This window comes from Psammomys obesus, unplaced genomic scaffold (assembly GCF_907164565.1).
Source record: "Psammomys obesus unplaced genomic scaffold, mPsaObe1.curated_primary_1811, whole genome shotgun sequence".
Lineage (NCBI taxonomy): Eukaryota > Metazoa > Chordata > Mammalia > Rodentia > Muridae > Psammomys > Psammomys obesus.
Genome location: NW_026585504.1, coordinates 24,168,265 through 24,189,457, shown reverse-complemented (window position 1 = coordinate 24,189,457; position 21,193 = coordinate 24,168,265). Strand labels below are relative to the sequence as shown.

The window sequence follows — 21,193 nt, the reverse complement described above, 5'->3', positions numbered from 1 at the left end:
TTACTGAATACATTTTTTTTTTTTTTTGGAAATAAATAGCACAGACAAAACTTCACAAAGAGGTGACAATTATTTTCATGCAAGATAAATACTGGTGATTATCAAATGCACATTTAGATCACACTATTTCGCTTTAACCCGTACATTCCTAGCATCACAACATTTTAAGAAGTCTCCACTCTCAATTTTGAAAATCACTATCTGTAATTCTTAATTGGCTTCCGTACACATGCCTAAGCAAATTGAAAAATCAATATAAAACTCCTATATTGAAGCATTTTTAAACATACCACAGTCAGAATTCGGGGTTCAGCTGCACTTGGAATTCCTCATTGCAGACAACAGTCTCCAGTGACAGCCTTCCTTAAATCACTCTTCAGCATGACAGCTGAAAGTTCTGCCTTCCACCGCCTGCTCGATCCATTAGCTGGAGTCTTATATCATGAATGCTGCACGAAGCGTGTGACTGGAGGATTTTAAGGCAACCCTTTAAATGCCTGAACACGAATAATGACTTTAAAGAAGAGACAATGAATCTCTTTATAAGAACTTCTGCGCTGCTTTCTATTAATTTATTTTAGGGAGTTGCTGAAGTACAGTACAGGGCTGCCTCATGTGTCACTGGTTGATACTGTAGATGTATGATTCACCTAAGTGACATTTAGTCATATAATGCCAGTGACATTTAATGATTTTGACTGTCAATTTTTAATAATCCAAGTTATATGGTATTTGAATGAGTTGAATAGGTTGACACAAAATGTGGGAGGTATTTTTATTTAAATAATAGAGGTCTGGCAATGGGACTCCCTTTTTTGGTGATATTAGCCATATTTTTGGTAAGTTAATAGATTTAACAGGATTTTCTTTTTTCTTTTTTTTTTTTTCAGCATTGATAGGAAATATCCTTGTACTTTTAGTCCATCAAGAAAAGTGCAAGAGAAACTTCATGGTTTCTGAAAAAATCTTGTACCTATGAAATTTCACAATGTATTGTATTATGGGTTGATGTGTAATAGAACTGTTATTTAAAAATAAAAAATAAGCAAAAGTCACCAAATTTGCCCTACTGATTAGCATTTATTTGATGAGATGAAGTGGAAGATTCTATTTAATTTTGTCAAAAACCTCCTTGGTCAAGCTTGGAACTGGGAGTGATGAGACATTGAATCTGAGAAGTAAGTAACCAGTTATTGAATATGGCCTTAAATTATCATGTTTATAAATTGATTTTCTTGCAGGTCGGTGAAATAGCAAATTTTATTTTATACAAGAGTTTGAGGCTACTTAAGTACAGATAACATATAACTAAAATCAATGTATGTAACATTTCTACCGACAAGTTTTGCAGCTGTCATTTTATAGTTTAAATTCCCTTTAACTTAGGCTCAGGCGGGAGAATGGCCTGCAAGATGAACACTGATGCACTCAGCATAGAGGAAAAAAAATCAGCTGATCAGTGTCGTATCCCTATACTGTGCATCCATTAAACAAACAAACAAACAAAAACTATGGCTGGAGAACTCATGAGCCTTCCTGGGAAATCTACCACTGTTGTTTTGCTAAATAGGCACATGGTCAAATTGTCTTCTGACTATTAATGTTTACACTTGTATACTAGTGTTACACTCAGCCCTGGACAAATATCTGCATTTTCAGTAGATGGAGATTAATCCAGACCTAGGGCTGATCAAAGTGATTATCGATTGCTTATCTTTCCCAAGGCTGGGAACATCATGGAAGAGGGCGTGGAAAAACTTTCATATATCGAGGATTGGGAAAAGTAGCATGGACATAGTTTATGTTTGACATGGTATTAGTCACGCACAGACAGCAGCTGTGGATACGTGTATAAGACCTGCACAGTGCTGGGCCCTTCAGCCTGCTGTCATGGACTGAGGAGGAGCTCAAGAGGCCCACCTCTCTCTGAGGACCTATTGGCAGTTATTGGTTTCCTGTAGAGGGATGTCATTTTTTTTCCACTGGTGCAGACAATGGTAAGTTACCCAAAATCTAGTAAAAATAAATAAAAAATAATAATAAATAATAAAAAACCCTCCTACCCATGTTGATACAAGCGACCCTAATTAAAGTTCTGGGGGGAATGGGGAAAGAGAAAGAAATGTAAAAAGAGAAAGACATGAAAGCAGTTGGGAAATAGAATAGAGTCAATGGGAGCCTTGGGGTGGGGCAAGAGAAGAAAGTGCGGATAGATAGGATCAACACATACATGCATGAGAACACACACACACACACACACACACACACAGTTGTTAAAAAAAATGTTCAATTCAACCAAATATATTTTCATGAAAAGATAATATAATAAAAGTAATTAAAGTTGGTGATTTAAAACTTGCTATCTGCCTACCTACCAAACATTGCTGCTGGGAGAGAGGAAAACAGCATTAGCTTCTTGTCCTACCATTAACTATTGTACTACGAGCACAAAAGTTAGGATGTGGAGTCATGGAGACATGTACCATTGAGTATTACTTTTGCCTGGTCAGAGAGCTGGGCAGCAAACGCCTGCTCAGATATTATTTCTTTATTGACAGTACAACTGCTTACTGCACTGTGAGAGTTGAGATGTCACATATAAAATGATGACTGCACACCAAAGGAATATATGAAAAAATTCCTTCCAAAATTACTGGGTAAAAAGTTCTATACTCTTATCAACTTTCCAGTGTCGTACAATGGAAAATCAGGTTCTAGCTTTTTGGAAGCAGAATAATAGTTTTATTTTGTTTTGTCTTTCTCCATGATTCACGACTTCAATTATTTAGCAGCTGAATAAGATTCATAAATGACAACAGGAATATGATAATACATTTGCTTGGATATAAAGGTATGTATAGTAAGCTTAGGTCAGGAATAAAAATAAAAAAGCAGAATAGTTTTACATTATTTATTGGCCTCATGCTACATGTGTTGGCTTTAAACCTACATTTTATTATAGAATCATAATTACAATCAATTCCTATAATCACTGATTATTCTGCAGGCTTTTATTTATCTATTTTTTCCTGATTTTTTTTTTTGAGTTACATTTTATTAACTTTGTATCCCAGCTGTAACCCGCTCCCTCATTCCCTCCCAATCCCACCTTCCCTCCCTCATCTCCTCCCTGCTCCTTTCCAAGTCCACGGATTAGGGAGGACCTCATTCCCTTTCATCTGACCCTGTTTTATCAGGTATCTTCAGGACTGGCTGCAAAGTCCTCCTCTGTGGCCTAGCAGACTACTCCTCCCTTAGGGGATGGTGAGGTCAAAGAGCCCAACATTGAGTTCATGTCATAAATTATTCCTTGTTTCCCTTACCAGGGAAACGCACTTGGATAATGAGCTACCATGGGTTACATCCAAGCAGATATCCATACATGGTCCTTGGTTGGAGAACCAGTCTCATATAAGACCCTGTGCCCAGATATATTTGGTCCTTGTGGAGCTCCTGTCCTCTCCAGGTCATAGTAACTCCCTGGTGGCTTTTATAACGAGAGTAGTGTTGATTGAATGCGTTACTGTTTTAGTGACATCGTTAACTTTGAGTGTTTAAGTGTCCTCTCATTTATAGGGAAAAAAAACAACTTAAACATAATTATTTGGGCAAACACCTAATTACTCTAGAGAACTCAAAATGCAAGATTACTTTAAGGCATTTTACTTGTTACCTTAAATCCCCTATCATCAACTTCTTTCCCAGGAAATTTTGTACAACAAACAAATCTCATAAGCAAGAATGAAACTGGCAAATTTGAGTATGTACTGTTAAAAATAATTTTGTCGTGCTCCGAGATCTTGTTTAATTAATTAATTAATTGAAGTTATTTTTACTTTCATATTTATATTTTATGTATTTGAAGATGATGAATGCAGCCATTGATCAAGCATGTGTATTCCAGCATGTCAGCTCATCCCTAGATCGTAAGTTCATCTATATCACCCCATCATAATTTTAATATTACTGTGTTTAGTATTTAAACAACTAAGCCCGCCTTTTGTTTCATGACAAAAAGCTATTTTTCTACTTAATTATTAAAAAATAATACTGCTTTTCTTTATTGTATCAATCCTGAGTTTATTATTTAGTTCTTCTGCGACTTTTTTTTAAGTCGTGAGAGGAAGATGTCTGAAAAGATCTGACTCCTTCCCAGTGATGAGCCAGCTGATGCTAATATATCTCATCATATTTAGAAAAACAAATATTCTATTACTGACTCAAAATGCTACTTTTATTTTTATATATACATACTAAGATACAACACACATACACACACATATACACACAGAGAGAAAGAGAGAGAGAGAGCAAGCCCTCAAACCACTCATTCCCTGGGTTTAAGCTATCCAAAGCATATGTAGAGAGAGACTAGCTTACAGACTAGCTTACAGTAGATCTGGCAAATCTACACTAGTAATAAATTACTATAGAATAAGCCTTTACTGTTAATTAGGGAAGGTTCCAAGGTTAATGAAAATAAATGGTACAAAACAGAAGCTATTTCTAATGGTTGCATGGGGATAAAGTCATTCTTAGTCTTAGATTGAGATCCTCAATGTAACAGGAGGTATCTTTTATGCTGTTGGAAAGGGGTTTATTAACATAAACAAAAAAGCTATGTTTAGCACCCTGGTCAAAAAAAAATCAATGATTTCATGTATGTTTCATACACAATATAAAATTAAGTGTTACAAATACTATTTATCACAGTGATGTTATTAAATGTAACAGTTACTTCAAGAGTAAAGCTGAGGAAATTTTAAGTATATCTCTTAGAAAATGATTACTCAGCAACGCAAACAATCTTCCCTCTTAGTATAATCACTTCTCAGTGTTAAACGGGAATAGCTTGAATACTGCTAGGGTCTAGCATATTAACATCTGTTCAGATCCTTTTATAAAAGTGGTGACTTTTAAAAATGAGGGTTTCCATGTAACTTATGCACACTTCCCACATGCTTTAAGTTTGTCAAAGTAATGCAGCACTGATTAGAATATAAATGCTAAAAACAGTTGTGATACTATAGTAGACAGGAGATAGAATAGCAAGAAAAGAAAACCTTGGGATTGGAAATTGGCTCAGAGGTCCTGGGTTTTGTTTCATATTCAGCATCCGTGTAGTGGCTACGAGAAACTGTACTGCCATTCTCAAAGGACCCAATGTCCTCTGCAGGCAACCACCTCCCATGGGGTACGCAGAAACACGTGCAAGTAAATACCAACACTCATAAAAAGAAATAAATCTATTAAAAAGGAAAGAAACTATTCATATGTTCACTAAGCTGCAATTTTCTTTACTGAAAATTATTTGTGTATCTGAATCCATGTCTGTAAAACCCACACAACACAAGTACTGCAATATTTTATGTCATGTATAATGTTGCCCATTAAAGCATCTACATAGATAAGGCAGAGAGAGCACTCCTGTGGTCATAGTTACTTGGGAAACTGATGCAGGAAAATCAAAATTTAAGGGCTGCTTAGAATACACGCTGTATTAAAGACTAGCCTTATCAAGTTAGTGAGACCCTGTCTCAAGGCAAACATGGGAAAATTTAGTGTATATAGTCTAATGGTAGAAAGCTTCCATAGCAAAATGAAGGGGTAAATCTTTTTGTCAATAAATAAGTAAATAGGAAGGAAAGAAAGAACTAGAGACAACAAAAATAAAGAAAAATAAGAAAGGAAGGAAGAAAAATGAAAAGTTAAAAAGAAAGAAAGAAGCCACATGAAACTAAGTGATTATTCATCTTCTGGTTTAAATCACACATTATGTTAGAATTTTGGAGAAGTTTTAGTGTTCATAATATGTAGCATTGTATAGTATTTCTATAACAGTAGTAGATTCAGAAAATTAAGCCTAGCACACAATTTATAAGCCGTGAGTCATCTGTGAAAATGAAAATTTTAGCACTTTCCACATCAAAGGCACAGTTTAGAAATCTACAGAAGCTGTATCTTTCTTACCTCTTCCGTCAAATGATCAGTGTCTCCATTCATACAGAAAACTACCCATGTTAGCAGTTGAGTAAATGATGAACACCATCTGTCCATGGCACTTGATCTAGTCAAACTGAATGACACTGTGATCTAATTTTAATGAGCTGCTAAAATATTTATGCCAAGATTTTCCTGTCTATAACCCCTTTCCAGTTTGGTTTGATAGTAAACATCCTTTCAAATGAGAAGGCATATTTAGAGAACAGAATCATAACTGGCAACATCATTAATCAATTTTTTGCAACCCCAGTGATAGTCAAGAACAAGACTTCAATAGTGTGCTTAAAAAGAGACATGGCTTCTACTACATGGACTTGACTTAAAAATATATTATTATTATGTTATTATATTATTTATTACAATTTAATTCACTTTGTATCCTGTCTGTAACCCCCTCCCTCATCTGCTCCTGGTCCCACCCTTCCTCCTTCTTCCCCTCTTCCATGTCCTTCCCGTAGTCCACTGATAGGGGAGGTATTCCTCCCCTACTCTCTGACCCTAGCCTATCAGGTCTTATCAGGACTATATGGATCCTCTTTCTCTGTGGCCTACTAAGGCTACCTCTCCAGAGGAAGGTGATCAAAGAGCGGGCAACTGAGTTCATGCTGTGACTGCCCTTGTTCCCCTTACTAGGGAAACATGGAGACTGAGCTGATCATAGGCTCCATCTGAGCTGGGGTTCTAGGTCCTCTCCATGCATGATTCTAAAGAAGTTAACAAGGAGTATCCTAGAGATGAGGGTTAATCCTCTTTCAGAAAAGCAAACAGGATAGACAGTGGAAGTAGAAGACAGGGAACAGGACAGGAGCCTTCCACAGAGAGCCTCTGAAAGACTCTACCCAGCAGGGTATTGAAGCAGATACTGAGTCTCATAGCCAAACTTTGGGAAGAGCGCAGGGAATCTTATGGAAGAAGGGGGATATGAAAGACCTGGAGGGGACAGGAGCTCCACAAGGAGAGCAACAGAACCAAAAAATCTGGGCCCAGAGAGTCCTGCAGAGACTGAAGAATCAACCAAAGACCATGGATGTAGAGGGTTTGACTTTTTAAATATAATCTAGCTGTAGATGTTTTCTAACTATTTTCTTCTCATAGAAGCCTTGGTTGGTACACAGCGTGGCTACTGGAAAGAAAAATGAATTCAATTGTAGGATCTTATTTTCAAATGTGACTCAATACTCTTTACACTAATAAATCAGGAAAAGACAATCTTTTCCCAAATGATTGTAAAAGTTCTCTCCTTTACTCTAGGAGAGTAATAGTATTTAGGAGTAATAGTATCTAGGAGAGTAATAGAATTTCTTTTTCAGTCAGTCAAATTAATTCCTTTCACCAATTGAGTTATAAGAATATTTTTTGTTTGAAATTTCTCAGACACACATGTGTGTAAAGACATTAAAATTTATCTTCCATTAAGTAAAATTAATTTCTTCCACTGACTGAATTAAAAGAATATTTTTGTTTGTTTTTTTGCTACTAAATTATTTCCTAAATTTTCTCAAGCATACAAATGTGGCAAAGACAATAAAATTGCACTATTTTTTTTCCTTGCTAATCTTAATGATTATGACTGCTGCTAATATAAATGTATAATTCAACTAATGAAAATATTGGATTTTTGCCTAAATTTAATTACATTATTATTATGTTACTATTATCATTATTATTATTATTATTATGTTTCTGTGGTATGTGTGTGTATGTGTGAGTGAGTGTGTGTGTGTGTGTGTGTGTGTGTGTGTGTGTGTGTGCATGCCTGCCTCTGCCTAGATAGAGGCGTCAGATCACCTGAAGGTGGAGTTATGGAGTTGTAGTTGGTTATTAGATGTCCAGTGTGAGCTATAATGGAACCATGGTTCTCTGAAAAATCAGCAAGTATCCTTCCTAAACCTAAAACTTCAAAGGTCAAGAACCTGAGACTAGCGAAAAACCTACTATTATTAATTTGCTAATGAAACATAGCAATAAAATGGCTCCTAATGACAAATTGCTATGGCCATAGGTCAGTGTCTAAACCAGTCCTTATCAGGGAAGCCTCTTCTTGAAATAAGTGGGAATAGTACAGAGACTCACAACTGGGAAGTGTTCAAAGTGAAACATGTTGGAGCACTAAGTCCTAAATGAGATATCGGCTTTAAATTCCTTCCCTCAACATTCATGGATCTATGGAAAAGTGGAAGCAAAAAAATTTGTAGGAATAGAGGGAGGGATTGCTGACTCCAAAGAAACAGGGTCTTTCTGACGACACCCACGTGAAGTCATAAAGAGTATGAAAGCACACACAAGAACTTCGTAGGTTCAAGCCAGATGAGGGCCCAAAGATAAAAGTACATGGACATTATTCAACCCCTAAGAAACTCTTTGTAATTGATTCCTGCTGGGAAACAGACATTCAGATTTCTTCAATGGAATGTCAGAGGATATATTAACAACACTCTAAGGCAGGCCCCATGCCTAGCAGTAGCTAGCCAATGCTTTGTGTTTGTTGGTTTGTTTGTTTTGTGGGATATTGTTTTCTTTTGCTTTGTTTTGGCATTTTATTTAGTCTTATTATTTTTGCTTGTTTGTTTTGATTTGCATTTTTTTGTTTTTCAGTTTTTGAAAAAAAGAGAGCATAAAATTGTGTGGATAGGGAAGTTAGAAGTATTTTTGAGAAATTTGGGTACAGAAAAACTTGATCAAAATACATTACATGAAAAAAAATAATGCAAAAGGAGTAGCAAATGTACTTAACTGCCAAACAATCTCTCTGGTCCAAAACTTTTATAAATAAAATATTGAAAAGCTTAACTGTTTTGGAGGGTTTAAGCATTTTTTCAAGTACAAAATGATTTCTGATAAACTATTTGAAATACACCAGGGATCAAAAAAACAAAAACAAACAAAAAACAATAGGAGCAGAGAAGTCCAAGATGGCAGTGACCAGCCTGCATGGTATCTGAGAGGCAGAGGATCTGAAACGACGAAATTGGTGAGTGGAGGGGCAGCTGAAGCCAGAGAACATCAACATTGAGGCTTCCTGGGCAAGTGGGGACAACCTGTGAGCTGGGACAGTTTGGATCTCATGCATGGAAGTCTCCAAGGACTGAGAGCAGCGAATATTCAATCCCCCCTGCACTTCCCCCTGCCCCAAGCACAGGCCTCCCTGCTCAGTGACTGAAATGGCAGAGGTGGCTGCCCAGGTATGGGTCTCCCTGCTCAGCTGCCAAACAGGGGACACTGCTGAGCTGACAGATCTCCTATCTTCTCACTTGCCCCTGTGGGCCCATATCTGAGAGAAGGGGGGGGGCTGTGCTTCCCTATGAGGCCTGCAAGTGAGTGAGTGTGCCCTCAAAAGAGTGCATGCAGAACCCCAGATCCAGGGTCCCTCTAAGCTAGCAACCACACACCAGATCCCTCCCACCCACACCCCCACAGTGGGCAACACAAGGTCCTTAGGACAGCCGTTCTCAACATTGAAGGCCCTGTTCTGTGGGTTTCCCAGTGGAGTCCAAGCAAACAATTCTTAGAGCCCAGACAGATCTGAATACCAGGAGGAGAGTACAACAGGCCTGTAGGCCACAGAGGTATTCAGGTACCTGCGCATGTGCAATGTGCCTGCTAACAGCACCAGAAACCCCTCCTGTGCTTAAGCTTCACCCTTCCAGGTATCTACATGCTCTAGCACCCTGTCCTTCAAGACACACTACCACACACATACACCTGCTCTTATGCACATGTGCCTGCCATCTTCCTCCCTTAGTTACAGCTGAAACACCAGCATCCACTCTTGAACTGGTGGACTGCTTTCATCCTCCTGAAGAATACTCCAGATACTATATGGACCCAGTCTGAAGTACAGACTCCAGGAACAAACAGCAAAGGTTATGGATAAGCAGATGGCTAGAGGTCAGCATAAAGACACATCCAACAAAAATCAAGACATCACGGCTTTACCAGCAACCCCCCAAATCAATGGACATTCTAATTCATTGGAAATATAGGAAAATGATCTCAAATCTATGCTTATCCAGTTATTAGAGACACATAAAGAGGAAAAAACAAAGCTCTCAAAGAAATACAGGCAAATACAGCCAAACAACTAGAGATACACATAGAGGAACAAGTAGAAGCATACAGAGAGGAAAGGAATAACAACAACAACAACAAAAAAAATAGAGGTCATTGTTTCCAGCCACTGGTCTGCCAGGCTACTTTGTTATTTAGATCTCAGCAGAAAGATTGCTTTCACCCTGTCCCTAGCTAGAGTCAGTGATAAGCTACCTAGTCTATCTCCTTTTGTTTGAGACAGCAGGTGGGTTGTCTTGACTTCCTTGTGAATTCATTCATTATGCTGAGGTGCTTTTACTCTGACTTAAAAAGAATTTACTGTAATAAACCAGGCCACTAGTGTCTACTAGAGCTCTCTCTGAAAGATCCCATGTGTTGTGTGTTATTTTATTGATTTTTCTCTCAATCCTCACTCCTGACCCAGGAACTGCTTGACTCTGCCAGCGGGCTCCAGCAGGCTATCATGGAAAGAAAAGAATCCACATTCAAACAAATGAAGGAAATGGTGTAAGACGTGAAAACAGAATTAGAATCAATGAAGAAAACACAAACAGAAAACCCTGGAGGTGGAGAACTTGGAGAAAAGTTGAGGAACTACAAAGGTAAGCATCACCAACAGCATACTTGAGATGGAAGAGAGAATCTCAGGCCCTGAAGATACAATTGCAGAAATTGTTTCATCTCTTAAAGAAAAAGTAAAATCAGAAAAGTTCTAAACACAAAACATCCAAGAGATCAAGGACACCATGAAAGGACAAAATCTAAGAATAACAGGAGTAGATGAAAAAGAATACTCCAGGCTCCAAGTTCCAGAGAATATTTTCAAGATAATCATAGAAAAAAAAATTTTCCAACTTAAAGAAAGAGCTGTCCATTAAAATACAAGAGGCCTACAGAAGGGGGAGATAGAAAGACCTAGAGGGGACAGGAGCTCCGTAAGGAAAGCAACAGAACCAAAATATCTGGGCACAGGGCACTGAGACTGATACTCCAACCAAGGACCGTGCATGGAGGTAACCTAGTGAAAGGAACAAGCTAGCTTTACAGGTTTCTTTATAAATTCTATACCCCATGTTAGTAAGTTCTCCCAGAACTTTTCTAGAAAGCAAGAGGAGGAGTGGGTGAATTGAAACAAGACCCCACCCCTTGCAAAGGAATGTAAAAGGTCTCCACCCCACTGCACTGCAGAGGAATGTCCAGATCTGCAGTATGAGATAATGTCGCTTAGTGACCAGTCCAGACATCACAGCTCCCCCACCCACATCGGAATGGGACCAGATGGACTTGGCACCTAAAATGAACCAGTCATTTTAAAAGTTAACTACTGTACCAATCCAGTGTTGCCAAGCTTGCAACTTCTGAGATTCCCTGCTCTTCTTCCTTTAAAAACTTCAGACTTCAGTCTCTCCTGCTGTTCCTCTCTGGTTTGCAGCAGGGAGCCATCGCAAGATGGCTCCAATAAACCTCTTGCAAATTGCATCTATCCGGCCTCCTGAGTTCTCTTCATCTCCCTCCTAGAAATTAGGGTCCCCTTGGGCCTAACACTAGAACCCCTGCACAGATGTAGCCATGGCACTTCAGTCTCCAAGTGGGTTCCCTAGTAATGAGAACAGGGACTGTCTCTGACATGAACTCTCCCCTAAGGGGGGAGAAGCCTTACCAGGCCACAGAGGAGGACAATGCAACCAGTCCTGATGAGACCTGATAGGCTAGGGTCAGAGGGAAGGGGAGGAGGACCTCCCTTATCAGTGGAAATGGGGAGTGGCATTGGAGGAGATAAGAAAGGGAGGGGGGGGATTGGGAGGAAATGAGGGAGGTGACTACAATTGGGATACAAAGTGAGTAAACTGTAATTAATAAAAAAATAAATTAATTAAAAACAATAGGAGCAATTTAAATAAGTGACATATTTTACTCTTTTTTTTTTATCCTCTCTGCACTATTTTTCTTTTATACAATTGAATTCTTTTATCAGATAGAATTTGTGCTTCATTCTCGTCTATGCAAGGGATAAAAGTGGACATCCTTTCATGGTAGTTGGAGATCTAAGTTGGCCAGGAATCAGGGGAAGGGGTGATTTTCATAGAAAGGTAAGAGTTGGAGTTGGGTAATCACACAGATTTAGTTAGCATATTTAAATCATACTTATTGGAACTACTATATATCTCTTATTATATTTTCTTGTGTAATACTCAAAGATATTCACTTAATACTATGTAACTCACTTGGACACTGAACTGCCATGGGTTAAATATGTGCAGGAGGTCTAGGTTATCTCGATGCATGGTACTTGGTTGGAGTATGAGTCTCTGGAAAGACCCCTGTGTTCAAATTTTCTACTTTTGTTGCTCTCCTTGTGGAGTGCCTGTCCTTTCCAGATCTTACTATTTCCCACTTCTTTCATAAGATTCCATGCACTCTACCCAACAATTGGCCATAAGTCTCAGCATCTGCTTTGATAGTCTGCAGGGCAGAGCCTTTCACATAGTAATGGGAAGAAGGACTGCCTCTGACATAATCTGATTGGCCTGCTCTTTGATCACCTCCCCCTAAGGGGGGAGCAGCCTTACCAAGCCACAGAAGATGACAATGCAGCCAGTCCTGATGAGGTCTGATAGACTAAGATCAGAAGGAAGGAGAGAGGGACCTCCCCTATCAGTGGACTTGTGGAGGGGCATGCATGAAGAAGGGAGAGGGAAGGTGGGTTTAGGAGGGAGGAAGGAGGGGTTTATGGGGCATACAGGGTGAATAAAGTGTAATTAATACGAGTTAAAAAATTTAAAAATTTAAAAATGGGAAAATAAATAAATAAATTCTTAAATTATATATATAATTATATATATATATTTTTTTTTTCCTTAGGTTCTATTAACTTGGCACAACATTAGCTTCCACCAATCAAAGAGCTAAAAATGTTATCAGATAGCACCTTGGATTGTAAAAGTTTCCTTCATCTCTATGTACCTGCCCCTCTGGTATACCCAGCAATGGATTTTAAACCTGCCTTGATTTACAACTTTTTGTTGTTCTGTAAAACTATAGAAACACTGTGAGACTGCTTCCACATTAAACATGGAATTCTGAGTTTAAAAAAAAAGAGATATTCACTCAATTTTACTAATTAACTATAACATTCGAAAGTTAAAGTCTAATGAAAAATGATAGTTAGGATATGACTAGTATAAGCAAACTATATGATGATGTAACTATTAGCCTTGTGGTAAATCGTAGAGAAGCAGATAACAGATTTGAATCTTAAGTTACATTCATTTTAAAATAAATTATCATTTATTACAATTTATTCAATTTGTGTCCTTGCTGTGTCTCCCTGCCTTGTCTCCAATCCCACCCTCCCTCCCACTTCTCCCTATATGTTCTTCCCCTAGTCCACTGATAGGTGAGGCTTTCCTACCCTTCTATTTGACCCTAGCCTATCAGGTCTCATCAGAACTGGTTGCATTGTCTTCCTCTGTGGCCAGGCAAGGTTGCATCCCTAGGGGGAGGTGATTAGAGAACCTGTCACTGAGTTCATGCCAGAGAAAGCCCACGGTCCCCTTATTAGGGAAACCACTTGGAGACTCAGTCTATGAACTACAGCACAGATGTCCTGGAGTTTCGGGTCTTCTCCATGCACTGTCTTAAAGAGAAAGTAGTAACATTCTCTTTAGGGCCCCTAGGGATCAGCTTTTATGGGTGTTGGTTTCCTTTTGGAGCTCCTGTGACCTCCAGGTCTTTCTGTCTCCCTCTTCTTTCATAATATTACCTTCATTTTGCCCAAAGTTTGGCTATAAGTCTCAGCCTCTGCTCTGGTACCTCCATTAGCAGAGTCTTTCAGAGGCTATCTGCGGTAGGCTTCTGTCCTGTTCCCTGTCTTCTGCTTCCAATGTCTATCACTTTTTTCCTTCTGAATGAGGATTGTGCATCTTCCCTAGTGTCTTCCTTGTTTAGCTTCTTTAAGATTATAAATTTTAGTATGCTTATCCTATATTATATGGTTATCGTTCACTTATGAGTGAGTATATACCATGTGTGTCTTTCTCACTCAAGATGATCTTTTTTAGTTCCCACCATTTGCTTGCAAATAATAGCCAGCATCTGGAAACAACCCAAATGTCCTCAGTGGAGGAATGGATACAGAAATTGTGGTACATACACACAATGTAATATTGCTCAGCTATTAAAAACAAAGAAATCATGAAATTTGCCGGCAAATGGTAGAAATTAAATTACTTTCTAATTACTCAATGTATACTGTATTTTTTTTTCTTCCAATAGATGACATGAGAAACATCTGGATTTCTCTTATAACTCCGGTTAAAAGTCACTTCAAATATTATTTATCTGACACAGGAAAGCACACAAGCCATGCAATGAAGAAATCATGATTGGTAAACTAATTCTAGAAAAGAATGCTAACAAAACCATACAAATATTAATGAAAAAATTCACAGAAGGAATTAACTTAGAATATATTTATTAAAGTTTGGTCACATTCCTGATATGAGTGACATTTAAATTTTGTTCTATGTCTTTACAAGTGCTTTAGCAGTGACTAATAAAGAGAAATTAATTTAGTCCAAACAAATTAAGCATCATAGATAATAATATATTCAAGGATATGAGTAATATTTATGCAGGAGGTATTGAAACTTAAGTCATTTCTTTGGGTTAAATTAAATACCCAAATTCCTTCCTTCCTTTCTCTTCTCTTCCTCGCTTCATCTCTCCTTTTTCCCCTCCTTTCCTCCCTTCCTCTTTCTTTCCTTTCCTTTCTTTTTTCCCCTCTTTCTAAAAGAAGTTTCTCATTAGCAAGAAAATGGGGTGAACTTTTTCTGGGCTAATGTTTGTCTTAGCACCAAGGAGGGTATATGCATCAGATACAGTTACAATAATGAAAATACCAGCAATAGTTTTGGATGGTCTCATTCAGATGTCTTGATACCTGTGCAAGTATTGGATTTGAGAAATGGTGGGACCAGTGAATTAAAGAGGTTTATAGCTGAATTATATGTTATTTTGGGCTATTGTGAAGGTTTTGTTTTCCTATTTTCTTTCTCAGCCTGTTTGTCTATTGTATACAGGAGGGCTTCAAATTTGTTTGTTTGTGTGTGTGTGTTAATTTTGTATCCAGGGACATTGCTAAAGGTGTTTATCAGCTGAAGGAGTTCTCTGGTAGAATTTTTGGGGTCGTTTATGTATACTATCATATCATCTGCTAATAGTGACACTTTTACTTCTTCCTTTCTGATTTGTATCCCCTTGATCTCCTTTAGTTGTCTAATTGCTCTAGCTAGTACTTCAAGTACTATGTTGGAGAAATATGGAGTGGGCAGCCTAGCTTTGTTCCTGATTTCAGTGTGATTAACTTAATTTTCTCTTCATTTAATTTGATGTTTGCTATAGGCTTGCAGTATATTACATTTACTGTAGCCTATGACATTTCAGTTTCCAAGTGGGTACCCTAGTAAGGGGAATAGGGATTGTTTCTGACATGAACTCAGTGGCTGGTTCTTTGATCACCTCCCCCTAAGAGGGGAGCAGCCTTACCAGGCCACAGAGGATAATGCAAACAGTCCTGATGAGACTTGATAGGCTAGGTTCAGATGGAAGGGGAGGAGGACTTCCCCTATCCGTGGACTGGGAGAGGGGCATGGAAGGAGAAGAGGGAAGGAAGGTAGGTTTAGGAGGAGAAAAGAGAGAGGGCTACAGCTGCGATACAAAGTAAATAAATTGTAATAAATAAAGAAGGAGGACCCTGGGTAAGATGATCAATCCTCACTTAGAACGACAAATGGGATGGATATTGCAAGAAGGAGAAAATGAAACAGGACAGGAGCCTACCACAGAGGGCCTCTGAAAGGCTCTCTCCAGCAGTGTATCAAAGCAGATGCTGAGACTCAAAACCAAAGTTAGGGCAGAGTGCAAGGAATCTTATGGAAGAACGGGGAGATAGAAAGACCTGGAGGGGACAGGAGCTCCACAAAACGACCAAAAATCTGGGCCCAGGGGAGCCTGCAGAAACAGATGCTCCAACCAAAGTCCATGTGTGTAGAGGACCTTGACCACCTGCTCAAACATAACTGATAGGCAGCTCAGTCTCCAACTGGGTTCTCTAGTAAAGACAGCAGGGACTGTCTCTGACATAAACTCTGTGTCAGACTCTTTGATGACCACCTCCTGAAGGGGGTTGTGTGCAGACTTGCCAGGCCACAGAAGAAGTTGATATAGCCAGTCCTGATGAGACCTAATAGCATAGGATTAGATAGTATCGGAGAAAGACCTCCCCTATCAGTGGACTAGGGAAGGGACATAGGGGGAGAAGAAAGAGGGTAGGTGGGACTAAGAGGAGATGAGGGAGGGGCTACCAAGCCGGGATACAAAGTGAATAAATTATAATAAATAATAAATAAAGAAATAATTTAAAATATGAATTATAACACATTATTTTATTTGTTGGTAAAATATGATTTCAACACTGTATTCTCAACCTTCAAGTTGCTATGTAATCCTGGTATGTACTGAGTCTTTGCTATGTCCTAGATATTCTCACATAATCATCTCATGTTGTTTTGAAAGATATGTCAAGAAAACACAACTAATTGTTTAAGAGAACAAGGTCATTCAGTATAATTAATATGTCCAAGTCACTATATGTAATAATGAATAGAATTTGAATTCAAATAATATTAAGTTTCATAGCATAAAACTATATTCATATGTTAATTTTGTATTGAAAAACATTAAAAGTGAAGGGCCAATTCCAAGAAAAGAATTATTAATTAACAACTTCATGGCTTATATTTGGTATTTAAATAATTATTTCTGAAAGGAACTATGATACAATTTGATAGGAGAATTAAGTGCAGTTTTCCATTGCACTGTAGAGTAACCATAAAAAATAATAATGTATTAAATGTGTCAGAATAATTATTAGAAAATATTTGTGGGGGGGGGAGAGGTTGAGACAGAGTTTTTCTGTGTAGCCTTGGCTGTCCTGGACTCACTTTGTAGACCAGTCTGGTTCAAAAGCACAGATTTCTGTCTGCCTTTGCATTCCTGGGTGCTGAGATTACAGAACTTTGAATTCTTTCCCCATAACAAATAAATGTTTATTCACACTGATATTCAAATTATTATATTATCATTGCAATATTTAGAGGCATTGAAATATCACATTATGTCCCATAAATATGTTCAATTAATAGATCGCAGAGAAGAGCATACAACTGTGAATGGGAAGGGCAGTGTCATGCCTAGCTTCATTCCTTGTAAGCTTCCTTACACCCACATCTAAATGTAGCTCTCATCCCCTGTCAAAAAATTCTTCTCTTTAGCATACAGACACCATTACAAAAAGTCACAGCCGAACAAAATGTAGAGGAAAAACTGATCATGGGATGCACAGTCCAGATTCATATACACCCCAGGCTCAGAGAACATCACAGAAGAGGGCACAAAAAAATTATGAAAGGTAAGGACCAGGAAGTCTGGTGGAAGATTCTGTCTTCCTCATGATGAAGAGAAGCTTCACCCATAACAGTTCAACAGCACAGCTGCCTAACGAATACTTAAACAAAGAACACTAGTTGGCATACTAGTGTGGATGGGGGAAGTCTCACGGGACCCTACCCCAAGATGAAGAGCTATAAGCAATTATGACAATTGTGAGAGGGATAATCAGTTTTCTTAAGAATGAGGCCTTTATTTGGTTATCCAATACAAAGTGGTCAGCCTTAAAAACTTTTACATATAAGCAACAGTAAATATACTCAAAAAGTTGTCTCTCTCCATATATACACATATGTACAGATACATATACATATGTGTATATACATAAATTACATGTAATTACATATAATGTAACTACAGTTTTATTAAGAGTAAAATATAAGGCAGGTGGTGGTGGTGGTGTCTAACTTTAATCCCAGGACTCAGGAGGCAGAGGCAGGCAGATCTCTATGAATTTGAGGCCACCCTGGTCCATACAGTAAGTTCCAGGGGAGCCAGGGCTACACACACACACACACACACAATGACCCTGTCATACAAACAAAATAAATAAATAAAATATATTTTAAAATTAAAGAATAAAATTTTTAAAAGGGACACTTTTTGATCTGTTAAATAATAAAATAATTGTTTACTAGTACAAATAGATATACCGATAAATAGTTTTTCATGCTTGAGTCCTTTAAGGTACATATTAACTTATATATTGTATTTAGATTATCCGACACAAATCCAACCTAATAGAGGAATGATCAAATGTTTTAGAAATCACATTACAAAATTATGCATTGATAATTCAGTTTGAATTACCTTAGATAGCTTTGTCTTGGATTCAGGCTTATCTTTGACAACAAAGTCATTAAGGAGACGAGATCGGTCATAGTTGGCATGTTCAGATTCATCCATGTAATCCTTATCTTTTCCCAGAGCTAAAAGAAAATAGATAAAGTTACATTCATTTTTGTCTGCCCATTTTACTTAGTAAATACCTTATTTAAAAATCTCTATTTTCTGTTTAGTGCCATGATTCCCAATACTCATGTGTGGGGCGTGGTTTCTAAACCAGTGGGATAGAAGCAGGCAAGCTACGTATCCTGACCTCTGGTCCTACTTCGTTCAGGTGGATCAGAAAAGGCTCAGACTTGAATGGCATAGCAGGGTGCCTGCTCCTGGGGCTTCAGACCCTGGGCATGGCAGTGAAGCTGCTTACTGGCTGCCAATGGTATGGCCATTGGCATATGGCATCCATGAATCTGTGTTCATCTTGGAAGACAATCACTGAGACATAATCTCTTTTCACATTGGAGGCATGAAGCAGGACCTTATCCCAGTCAAAGGCCTTTACTTCAGGATCGCCTGGTTCCAGCACCCTGTTTTACTAGGAGTGAGTGCTGCTGTCCATTGTCAATGAGGTGCTCAAGAGTGTGCTGGCCAAGTTTAGTGTCTTGCCAGCATCTGAGTACACAGTAGGCTCACTAGTCCCTGTTGATCCAGAGACCCCAGCTTGCACCCAAGACTTCAGCCTCATCCTGAGTTATGTAACTATCACAGATCTCTTCTTTAGCCAAGAATACTCAGCTGCTCTAGAAGTCAAATAAGTGGCCCCACAAGAAGCCCACCAGATCTATTTTTGGTGGAAAACAAAAAGCAGGACCAGAAACCAGATAGTGCAGGCTGAGCAAGAGGCTAAGGCTGCCAACAGCTTGTGAAGCACTAAGCGAGAATCTTGTCTACATCCAACTCAGAAAGGCCAGGGCCACCCAGAACATCTCTAAGAGGATCACCATGTCAAAGAACAACATCTATGTCGCAGCTGACAACCTAGTGCTGAATCTACAGGATGAAATCTTTACTCCAGGAAGTGACAGCCTCTTTAAGGGTAAGAAATGAGTGTGGACATCTGGAGCTAACTGCCAGAGACGTGAAAAACGTTCCTTCTCAAGTTTACAGGAGACAGCTAGGGAATCACCCAGACTCAAGCATCATGTGATGGTTCTTCTGTACCAGCCCTCTCTAATGAAGGAAGACTGAAGACCATCCCTTCCCAGAGGGCTTTCCTCCTCCCTCTCCTGGCCCAGGGCAGAGGTGAGCAGTTGGTGATTCTCACTGAGTTCCTACACTGTTGTCCCTCCCTCATAATGGGGAGACAGAACCACCATCCCAGGAATTCCCTATTTTTATTGCTTAAAACTTTTCTGTATTTTAAATATTTCTCAAGTTTAGTTAAACAAAATATAAAAACAATTGTCTATCCAAAGGATAAACTCAAAACCAATCACACAAATGGCAGCCATATTGCTGCCTTAAAGCTGAATCTGGGAATGCTTCCATGTGAACTCAGCTCTTCTGTGCTTCTTAACTTATTCAAGCCTTTAAATATGCCAGGAAACTGAATTTGAACATGGACATGTCTTTTTTGTTGTTTTGTTTTTTTCAAAACAGGATTTCTCTGTGTAACCTTGTCTGTCCAGGACTTGCTTTATAGCTTTGTAGACCAGGCTGGCCTCTATCTCTGCCTCCTTGGGATTACAGGCATGAGCTACTGTGCCTGGCTTGGACATATCATTTGAATTGAAATTGTGGGTAGATATCTTGGTAATGATTCAGTTGATTTTAACCACATTTTGATTTTACAAGTACATTAATTTGGGGTTCATTTTTTTTTTAATTTGAGAAGCATTAGAAATCTGAGTTTGGCTAAAGGATTAAAGGAGTCCATGAAAACAAACCATAAATGAAATTCTAACTAATATTATGAAGAATATAAAAATTAGGTGATTGAAAAAACTATAATTGCCAAAAAGTGGAAAAATTCAAATGATTAGAATAATAAAACTATAAAAGACATTGTAAGTTCACCTACATAAGAAGTTGTTTATAAGTAATAATTAACATGAAATTATTAAATAAATATATGATGGTTGTTATCATAAAAAAATTTGATGAATTTTATAAAATTCACATTTCATATGATCAAATATCTCATAAAATGTTATGTATTTAACCTTTTCAAAGAAATAATAGTCTTAGAGACAGTTCTTCTATTAAATATGTTGATAGTACTCAAACATGAAGGACTCTAAACAGTAATTTTAGGAATTTAGTCAGTTGACTTACTGTAGGGAAAAAAAGCAACATTACTCAAGGAAACATTAATTTCTTTAATTCTTAACTTTTAAAACAGATTATGTTACTATATTTATGAAGCTATTTTAACATCAGAATTAGTATAAGTTGATTATGAATGTTATTTTCTTACATACAATTAAAAATGCTCTGATTATTTAGGGATTAAAGTTACTTAACTTATTCATAATAAAACAGCCAGAGAAATGATCCTTTCATTCACGGTCACTATATGCTCATAGACAGAAATTTATATGCATTATTTTTAACTTAATATCTTTATGAAGTTTATTATTTTTGTTTGTACATAATAATGAAATAAACAACCTGAGAATTAACTATCATATAGAATTATACTGTTAAAGTAAGTTGTATGAAATGAAACACACCTAGATATAACTTTAAAGTTGATATTTCTGAATATTAAACAATATTTTCCATAGATTATAGCAAACTACCTGTTATTCATTTAACAATTAGTTGTTAAAATCCTTCTCTAAGTATA

The 21,193-nt window shown here is 37.9% G+C and overlaps 1 protein-coding gene across 1 annotated transcript in view; it reads right to left on the bottom strand.

The window, feature by feature from the left end:
- The window catches only part of Ano3 (anoctamin 3), a 177,778-nt gene extending 159,287 nt beyond the window's left edge, over positions 1–18,491 (bottom strand). Inside the window, exon 1 of the mRNA XM_055599197.1 lies at positions 18,373–18,491. Coding sequence (XP_055455172.1) covers positions 18,373–18,468 — 96 coding nt within the window. The 5' untranslated portion in view covers positions 18,469–18,491. The remainder of the gene's footprint in view (positions 1–18,372) is intronic.
- Between the last annotated feature and the right edge of the window lie 2,702 nt (positions 18,492–21,193).